General features: G+C 47.7%; 1 protein-coding gene across 2 annotated transcripts in view; it reads right to left on the minus strand.

The window, feature by feature from the left end:
- The window catches only part of DMAP1 (DNA methyltransferase 1 associated protein 1), a 29,022-nt gene extending 19,795 nt beyond the window's left edge, over positions 1-9,227 (minus strand). The window contains exons 1-5 of one of the 2 annotated variants that reach the window (XM_063407239.1): positions 9,163-9,227; positions 8,635-8,790; positions 5,947-6,038; positions 5,368-5,563; positions 938-1,096 (exon numbers count right to left, since the gene is read on the minus strand). In XM_063407239.1, coding sequence (XP_063263309.1) covers positions 938-1,096; positions 5,368-5,563; positions 5,947-6,038; positions 8,635-8,736 — 549 coding nt within the window. In that variant the 5' untranslated portion in view covers positions 8,737-8,790; positions 9,163-9,227. The other variant, XM_063407240.1, reaches the window with a different exon arrangement.
- Between the last annotated feature and the right edge of the window lie 1,267 nt (positions 9,228-10,494).

The following is a 10,494-nucleotide window of genomic DNA, read 5'->3' on the forward strand; positions in this document are numbered from 1 at the left end:
TGTCACGATTCACAGCTACTGCTTTAAAACACCCACCAAAACAGTGCTGAGGGTTTAGAGATCATACAGCAGTGAATACATCCCAAGCACTGAAGATAAAAGGATGCAAGGAGAGTTGAGAGGTGAAAACCTGCAAGCAGGAAGCTGCAACAAATGTGCAGGTCTCCAAGTTGCTTTAGACAATGGTCATTCACATCACAGCCAAGAAAGTATCAGCCGCATCAATTCACTGCCCGTGATTCCATGAAGTCTGAGCTGTGTTCCATTAACCCAAGCACAAAAGACATTTGGGCTGCTCAGCTGGGCATATTCTTGTTATTTTACTTTGTTACACGCTCTTCATGTGAGCATTTCAGAGGATGACAAAACCAGCATTTGGAGTTGTGCTGTAGACGTCACATCATTCCCTAAGTAACCAGGAGGCACAGAACCAGTATAAGAGATTGGCAATCATGACACCAGGGTTGCAATTTCAGACTGCTGATGGTTCCTGTTTCACAGCAGAAATGATGGAAACCTGCACCATGTCAGACCACACATCAGGAGCAGCACCACAGAGAAGTCCCAGCCCACAGGGTTCATTGACAGACCCTTCTCCAAGGGCCTAGACTGAAATCCAAAACACCTAGCCTGCTCAAATAAACTCCCCAGGTGCCTTATCTTCAAGGAACAACGAGCTGTTCTCCTGGCAGATGCAAACCTTCTAACTTTCTAATAAAACACAACAAGGAATGGGAACAAGTCACAGTGGATTTAATTACAAACAAAGCAAGCAGCAATGCCTTTTGCTGGAAATTCAATATTCCTTGCTGCCAATAATTCATTATTCTCCCCTAATGAAGTTCATACAAAGGGTAATTTGGTCTTTCAAGTGCAGAAAACTCTGCCCATGCCATAGCAGTAGGTCGCTAGCAGCGACTTGGCCCGCAGGACTCACCTTGAACTGCTGGTGATCGTAGCGGTCGTGAATGACCACGAAGCGCAGATCGAAGCGCCGAGCCAGGTCAAAGAGATGGTCTGTCTCAGCTTTGGTCCACGCATCGTCGTGGAGATACATCTGGTACTCCTGCTCCGAGTACACAGGAACCTGCACTGTCTGTGGAGGGAAGAGAAAACCGTGGTAGCTCTCCTGCAGCACTGCCCTCCTCACTGCCAAGACACCTGAGCCAAGAGCATGAGCACAGCACTGACAGGAGGGGGCTGCCAGGACCTGAGCAATGAGTCCTGATAGGAAACATAATGAGCACACAGAGGACTTGATATGAAGCAATGTGTGATCCCAAGGCCATAATGTGACATTCAGGGAAGCCTACCAGGAACTACTGCCTAAGAGGCTGAAATCTATTTCTGATAGCTGACACAGGCAGAGGTCAGCAACCCACATCCTGACCATGGGTTTCAAAATTTCAGGCTAACACAACAGTGAAACCAAGGTTCAGCCAGCCTCCCTGCATTCCTCCCATACAGCAAAACCAATACCTTGGCACAAAGCGTTCTGACAGTTGACTCTTCACTTGGGTTGGGACATGCTCACTTGTACAGGAAGAACAGGAAAGGCAAGGAGCAGTAATCCCCAGCCTTTAGCACACCTTCTGCTTTGATACTCAGACTATTTCTTTCATGTTCCGTGCAAACAGTATCATGAAGATCTGAAAGACTGTGTAGTGTACAACTGAAGGCCATAAACTTGGCAAATAACTTTGTCCCTCCCTTCCCCAGAGATCTTTTCCCCAGCAGGATAACAGAGCCAAATGATCCAGCTCTCACAGTGTCCCAGGTGCTTAAAAGACCAAGCCCACACACTGTCCCCCAGCCTGGAACTGCTCTGCAAGGGCTCCATCCAGAACACAAGTGTCACATGAGTACTAAAGAAACAGCAAAAATACTTACTGTATTAGGGAAAAACCTAACATGTGGTAAAGCAAAAGTGTAAATAAGCCTATGCTTTCTTCCCTTATTCCCCCTCACTCCCTTCTTCCTGCAGCAAAACTTTGCTCAGCCTGAGGAAGTCCTGCCTCCAGAAGAAAACTCTGTGCATCCAAGCAGCAAATGTGCTTCAACATCTCTGTGGTTTTGTGTCCTGTCACCAAGAAAGTCATCCTCATGAACTCCATATAGCTTGGAGGAGCATTTCTGAGCCTCCAAATAACAGCTTCTTTAGGTCTACTGCCCTTCCTCTATCACTTAGACACAGAAACTCAAAGGTGAAGCAGATCTCAAGTACCACTTCCACTGGGGCAAAGCCATCTTCCCAGACACCGTAAGGATGTCCCACACACACCATGAAACAAAATAATTTCTAGAGGAGCACATCCACATGAGAAGAGCCAGCAAGGCCTCCTGCAGTGGATGTAAGGGAAGGTGGCAGATGCCTCATCAGACAAGAGAATGCAACAAAAGCAAAGACTTCCAAAACACTTCCTCACCTCCCATTCATGGCTGCTCAGGTGAGAACCACTGAGAAATCAGAAGGTGGGAACAGATGGAAAGCTTGAGCCAACCACAGGCTGACTATACATTCAAATGCAACATGAAAAGGCAAATATGACCCCTTGAGAGGGATTTGAAGTAGAAATTGGCACTGTTTCAACTGCACAACAAGAATACTGGCAGGAATACCACCTACAACACTACTGATCCCTGGTCAGGAAAGATGCACTGAAATGAAACAAGTACAGAGAAGAGCATGAGTAATGGGGTGGTGAGCTTGTCTTCCCACAGCAGACTGGAAGAGACTGCAGCCTAGCAAAGAAAGTCTGAAAGAGAATCTGCAGGCTTCAAGTGTGTTAAATGAAATGAAAGGTATACTCATGGGAAGAAAAGAACAACTGAAATAAGAACAAAGAAATTGACTTGCAAAGAAATGCCAATTTAACATGGAAAATTTAACCTGAAAATGAAATGGAGCAAAGACAGTCTAGAAGAGCTTCCCAAGGAAGCATAGGGGCAGGAAAAGCCAAGTGCTTTTCAAAAGGAACTTGAACAGTTTATAAAAGGGACGGGATTGTGGCAGGACCTGAAAGAGCCAAGAGGAGGATTCAATGGCCCAGAAAACCTCTCTCAGTCCAACATTTCACACTATAAACTCACAAAATTATGAGTATTAAATTAGCTGAAACTGCTCAGGAACCTGGACCTACAAGATAGTTCTCTGAAAACATCAGGACAATGCCTAAGAGAGGTGAAAATACAAACCAAACAGTAAAAATTATGAGTGAAGTAGAGAAAAACAGCCCACATAAATCCACCATGCTCTCATAAGTGGAACACTCACTCCTAGTCCACCCATTTCAAAAGAAAGGATATTTGAGAACAAGGGAGTGCACAGGAGAGCATGTCACATTACAGAAAACACATCAAGGACAATTTACTGCATCATGTAACACAAGATCTCAGAGGGACTAAACCTCAAGGCAGCAGTTTGAAATGAGCAGAAAAAAGCACCTTCGCACACTACAATAAATTAACCTGAAGAACTCCTTAGCATAGGTTACTCACAAAGCAGCTTTCTGCCCTGAATGCACCTAGCAAGAATTATTAAACACAAATTTCAAACTAAGAAATCCTTAAGCTAAAGACCAGAAGGTAGAAAAATATGTATCTGCCCCATTCTCATACTCTTTCGCTAAGCCTTTACTGATGGTAGCCAAAAAACCCCAATATTGGCTGAGAGAGGGCTTTGCTCTAAAAACTGCTTTTATACTCCTATTTCATACCCTGAAACAAGGCTCAGTGTACCTGGTGAAACCCAAGTTCACATGTTGGATCTCACAACAAAGAGGAGGGAATTGTATTGGAGACTGAAAACACAGGAAAAAAGGAAAGCAACTGAGCAGTAATCCAGGAGTTTGGTTAAAGAGTTCGAGCGATCAACAGGACAGGCTACATAGCAAAACAGGCTCATGCCAAGGGGAGAGAAAGATTCAGGCAGAGGTATCATGTATGTAAGAAGATACCCATGGAAGAGTCTTGAAAAGTACGTAAATTTTCTCTGATAAAGCAAATATCTGCAAAACTCTTCATCAGTGCCTTCAACTTTCTCAACTACAGCACCAACAGGATAACAACTTGCTCCTGATATTATGTAATTGTGCATTTGCAGATGGCAGAGGTCTGTACCACTAATCTAAAGGTTACAGCCTTGCTGAAGGCTCTTCTGTCTGTCAGCTCACAGTACCTGATAAAGTTAAGGAAACGAGAATCATATCATTAAAACACCCATATGTGATGTATGGCCCCCTCTGATAAACTCAGCTGAACTCAGCCAAAACCAGTTCCAGCAGTAGAGTCTTAGAGACAATTAGCTTCACAAAGTTTCACTCAGACAGCCAGGTAGGTGCCTCGACTAAGTGAGTCATACTTCAGACTTCCACCCCAGACATCAGAGCAGAGATACCACAGGAGGCTCTTAGCAATGTCCCAGCTAGAGGAAAAGCATCAGTCAGAGCTTGAGCCTTCTAACATATAAGGTCAACCAACCACTTAACTCTGCAGGAAGCCAAGCTTTGTTAGAGCTGATGCTCTGTGGGTTACAAACTTAAAATATTGTATACGGTTACACACAAGCAGAGCTTTTGTGGAATCATGTTAGCACACGGCTTTTTCACTCTTTCAGATTTGCATCATGAAGGGAGTTAAATTACATTATGTTAGCACCCTAACACCGCTCCTTCCTAACTTTGGAGGTCCTGACTTTGAAGTATAAATCTTGATGTAGTTTTCTTTGTGCATACACATGAAAGGCCCAGCCACTCAAAGCAGATACATCTGGGACAAAAGACAGCAGGAGATTACAACAACACATTGTGACAATTTAATGTAAGACGCAAAGAACGGGGGACTGCACCACACTGATACCACAAGAGCAATTTCAGAGGGAATGCAAAGTAATTCAGCATCTGTGCTGGAATCTGGCCAAGAGGTTGCAAGCCACCTTTTTGGCCATGAAGCTCAAGCGATTTTTTTCATACTGAGCAAAATAACAAGACTTATGACTTTTATGTCTCGCTCAGAATAGAATACCTTTTACTACCCTGAGCCTGTAATCAGGGGGAGGATGTTGGTCAGGAACAGAGGTAGATATCACAAATCCTCCTCACCAAATCCATGACTGCACACCTGAAACACTGGGGGTCTCTAGCAAGCTCTGACCACATACAAAGCCCATTTCACCTGAATGATTTGGAGACATCAGTCCACGGTCACATGGCTGCAGGTCATGCAGCAATTCAAAATGCCATTACCAAATCCAACTCAGCCTTCACTTGTTGAAACAACCAACTTCCTGTCTGGACAGCCAAAAAACTGACTGAAGGGTATTTTCCAGCTGCTATTTATATGCTTTTCTTTAAGAGTGCTCCCACTTACTTTATTAAATCTGGCAAAAGGGTAATCCTTCCCTTCCTCTGCTGCTCTCCTCCAGTGGTAGAACATTGCTCCATCTTTCCTGGCTGGGTTGGTGAAAGGCATCCACTTCCAAGGCCGGACTTTCTTGGAGCCCAGTTTTGCTTTGACTGTTCGATAACCCTGAGTTGTATCACTTGGCAGCAGCGGAGGCGCATCCCTGCGGTGGAGAAAGGAGCTGGTGAGGAGAAGCAAGGAGCAGCCCAAGACAAGCCCAAAGAGATTTCAGGCTCAGAACTCTTTTTGCAGATACAAAAGCAGGTACTATTCCCAGTTGAGATTAAGAAAGAATTAGATACAATTCATTTGTCTGCATTAGACTATTTTGCCAGTATCTAATTAATTTCCTATATCAAGCAAACCCCTCAAATTTAGAAGAGAGAAAGCAGACACTGTCCATGACTAAGAGAAGGGCACAAGCATGGGCCAAGCACAAAAGGGAATCAGTCTGGGAAGAGAGACTGCCCCTGGTTTCAAGAGGATTCTGCCCTGCCACCGAAAGGCCACCCCACACAGCCTGCACAGCTGACTGTGTGCTCTTACTTTTTGTCAGAATAGAGAAGTGCATAAACTTCTCGGTGCATTCCTTCTGGCCTCTTAAACGTCAATGTCTCTGAAGATTTCTTGGATTTTTTCTGAAACAAAAGAATTGCACTTTAGATTCAGAAGTACAAATTCCTGAGGGGACATTAAAGCTGTATAACCTGGTGCCCTGTGATGGTTTTTACTTTTATCTGGTTTTAGACACCTTGAATTTCTCCAGGAAAGTGCCTATTCCTGGTGGAAGACACTGACAGACAAAATGTACCCACTTGCAGTGATAGGGCTCACCAGTACCCACATTTGCTCTTGCTGATAACCCACTTAAATTCCAAGCTGAACATCTGGCTGTAGATTGCAGGGGCTGGTGCACTAAGTCTTTTCTTACTAGGCGAGCACTGTCCTCCCTCAGAGGTATTAATACATTTAATTAAGTGATTCTCTACCTTTTTGAGAAGATAGTAAGAAATGTCTTCCCATTTTTTATTAGTTTTTGTCACTTTGTTCTGCCCCAGCTTCAGTTTTTACCATCTGTGATTAGGCCCTTGCAGAAGCCCCTTAGCAAAACCCCCAGTATTACCTCCAGTCCCAGCTCTGCTCTCCCATTTACACAGCAAACAACTTTTGACAGTTTCTTTGTAAAAGAAATTCAATGTACACAACTCAGCCTGGCCCCATAACCCTTAACAGAATTGATGGTCTTTAAGACAGAGTCCAACTCACACCCATATACAAGTTTATCAGTAATCAGCTGTATCAGGTGATCAGTTTTGGATTCAGGTAGGTACAGTAACAGCCACATTAAGAAGTTACACTTCATTTAAGAGGAAAAAGTTGACTGAGCATTTGGTTTAACTGTACTATCTTTATAACCCAGTCACCACTATCACATACTTGCTTACCATATCACTACCAAATTTTACATCAGAATATTTTTCAGTAGTAAAACTAACACTGCATCATAAATTGTGTTAAATTCATACAGTCACCTTTATCATGCAAATTCAAGATTCCACTGAAAAAATAAGTCCCTGTCATCTTGGACTACAACTGCTTTCCATAAAACTTCATGACAGACACGCATTATATCAGCACCTTTTATCCCTAATCAAACACCTTTCTCCTGGTGTGTCCATCACTTTGCCCAGGAGCAATGTAAAGCCAACCAAGGCATTACCCACAGGTCACCACACACCCTGTATGAACACAGCCTTCTGGAATTCCCCCAAAGCTCCCAGATTTATTAAAAGTTAATATCAGCAGGCCAGAGATCAGCTCAGCCAGCTCTTTTAGGAGTTGAGAACAAATCACTTGGTCGTGCTGATTTAAATGTTTTTATGCCTAGTAATTTTTATTTTAACATTCTCAGTCACTAATGGACTGGAAAGTACTTGATGGTTCTCCTGTGATTTCAAGACATCAATCTGTTTCTTTTCTAATTGGGAACAGATCTATTTCCTGAGTGAACTGTTATTAGCAACTTTGCACTCTCCATGTGATAACAGGTCACACCTTTGGTTTGGCTTGGTTTCTGTACTTTGTAGAAATTCAGAATGTTTTGTTCAAGTGGCCTCCTGCACCTCTCCCAAACATTTTCACTGCACCTTCCCTTCCTTTCTCTTCCCATTATAGCAAAATTGAGGAGAAAACCATCTTGGTCCCTGCTCCAAAGAGACAGCCAGCAACCAGTACTCCTTTGGCCCTCTGCTCCCTAACACACAAACACTTTTAAATCAAAGAACTCACAACTCCAAACACTCAGTGGCAACTCTGCAGGCTGCACCCAGCCAAGAGGCTGCTCAGCACACACTGCTGACCAACACAGCTGATAACAGGGAATTTTAACATTTCAGCCTTTAAGTGACTGAAGCTCACTGGTTTTCCATTACACCAATTTTATTGTGTGCCCTAGCCCTAGCAAGGCAGTGAAAGCACAGTGCTCCTCTTCAGACACAAACGTTTCAGTGGAGGCAAACAATGACAGCCAGGAAGTGCTTTTAGGGATAGGGTGGCTGGGTATGTTTAGTTTTGTTTTGATTTTTTTTTTCTAAATACACAAGCTTTACTTCAAATCAGACCATCTCTGTACCAGAGAGCTCCCTGGGCTCATTTCAAAGCACCTCTTCATCTCATAACTCCTCCTAAATTGACCTTCCCAACACCTTGCAAAACATGGGACACCCACGACCTTACCCAAATTTAAAATACAGAAGACAACAAGATACTGTAGCTCATTGGCACACAGAATGCAGCACATCAGGTCACACATCCTTAACAGAGCTTACTACCTTGCCACGTTCTCCCAGGCAATGCATCCCAGTCATCCCAAACCCCAGCCACACACTTCCCCACACAGGCTGGAAGACTTCTGTCATTCAGTCAAGTCAGACAATATTTTCTTTCTTCTAAAACAAGACCGTGTCACATTATTTTTATTTGCTTTAGGGCTAGATACTTCACAAAATGAGAATTTTAGAGACAGCTGAGAATGTCCTGGGGCCTGGCCCAGCTCAGCAGGACACCGCTTACACAGCCCCAGCTTAAATCCCCCACCAGATGCCATGGCACAGGTAACTAAGAAGGCACACACTTTATTCCATCTTTTCTTTCAATATTCACCCCAACCACCACATGCAAGGCCAGTGAGCGCCCAGAAATCACGCGGCAGCGGCTCAGGGCACTGCAGTTCACCTTATCCGAGTTGATGATGTCCTTTTTGTTGATGGTGCCCGTGTTCTCTGACTCCACGCCTCCCAGCTCCAGGATGTCCCGTACATCTGCCCCGGTCGCCATGTCTCCGCCTGCCCTCTGACCTTCTCTGCGCCGTCCTGTCCGTCCCCTCCAGCTCTGGGAGGGCGGGAAACCGGGGGTCGGGGGTTAACTCCGGCGGGGGTAGCCCGGACCCATACAAACACGCGTAGGTGCGTGTGTATACACATACACGCACGTATATCTGCACACACACGCGCATATACATGTACACGCACACTCACACACTTATATGTACATAGACACACACCCCCCTCGGCCGCCTCCCATCCCCCCGCCAGGCCCAACAACGGGGCCTTGCACCCGGCGGGTCCCGGGGGTTCCGCACGCCGCGCCCGCGGCCCGCAGCCCCGCGGGGGGATCCCGGGAGGCCCGCGGGAGGGCGTGCGGGACGCGGCGCTCCCCGCGCGGCCGCGACCGCCCCGCTCCGAGCGGGACCCGCGCACCCACCGGCGCCGGCTCCGCGGCCACCGGGACGTGCGGCGCATACGGCGGCCCGGGCAGCGCCGCTTCCGCTCCCGCCAAGAGGCGCCCGGAAGTGGCCGGAGCGCTTTAGGGGACGCACCGCGCGGGGGTGAGGGCGATGGATGAGGGTTCGAGTCCCGCTCCCGGCATGTCGTGGCCGCCCGGCCCGAGGCCGCCGGCGCCGCTTTCCCTGCGGCCCCGCGGCAGCGCCCACACCCAGCCGGGTCCCGGCACCCCGCGCCCCGCTCAGGGCGCACAGCCCGCTGCGGGCGCAGTTCGCTCTCGCTCCAGGAGGTGGCAGCACGGCCGCGCCCGACCGGCGCTTCCAAGCGCGGCGGGGAAGGCAATGGGCACCGCGGATCCGCTCGTCGCGCCCACCGTGGCCCCAGCTGCCGCGACCCCGTTCCCTCAGGGACTCTGTCACGGGTCGCTGTTCTCCCGGGCTCTCGGGGCTGACCCTAGTTTCCCGCAGAATTCGTCGGGAGTATTCCCGTCTCCTTTCCCGAGGCGCTCGCTGGCGGCTGTGCCCTGTCCCGTTCTCCCCGCAGCCGTGCCCGGTGCCAGCCCCACCGCACGGCACACCCGGGCTGCCCGCCTGGCTTCGTGTGCCACGGCGTGCACGCCTCGCCCTCATGCTCTACACTCCAGAGCCGAGCGCTCACTTGAGGCAGCCTGGAGTGAAAGTTTTATTAATAAGACTGTGCTGTTTCCTCTTCCCTGTGGGAAGAGATGGAGGAACAAGGAAAGGGGCAAAAACAGTGGTGTGGGGCCAGGAGGGACTTCGAGAAATCACCTTCCTGCCAGATCAAGGCAGGATAAGGCTGCCTGAAGCAGGTGGTTTCTGTTAGGGCACAGAGATACACTGGGATCTGCTGGCCGCCTTGGATAGCCCAGGAGAGGGGGTGCTTCTGAGGGGAATCTCTTCTCCTGTACTGCCCTGGGATGAGCTGAGCCCCCCTTGCTCTTGCGTGGAATCCCTCAACGCCAGCCAGGCTGTGCTGAAATTACCACCATTCCCATCCTGCTGGTGAACCCTTCCCGTGAGGACTGGCACATCACCTCCATATCAGGGCCTAACCAATACCAGCGTGCCACAATGGGAACTGGTGATACCCCCAGAGTATCATCTGTTGTCCCCAGAAATCATTTAATCCCTTTTCTACCCCTTTCCACACTGCCAAGGATTTTGGCATCTTGGCTTTTAACATCTTGGCCCTTCCACAAGGACAGAGCTGATCCTGAGGTTTTGCCTGTTCTGCCTATTTGCTCTCAGCTCTGCCTCATCCACCCAAGTCCTCTCCCCATCAGCGTGTGTGG

Source organism: Prinia subflava, chromosome 10, assembly GCF_021018805.1.
Source record: "Prinia subflava isolate CZ2003 ecotype Zambia chromosome 10, Cam_Psub_1.2, whole genome shotgun sequence".
NCBI classification, from domain to species: domain Eukaryota; kingdom Metazoa; phylum Chordata; class Aves; order Passeriformes; family Cisticolidae; genus Prinia; species Prinia subflava.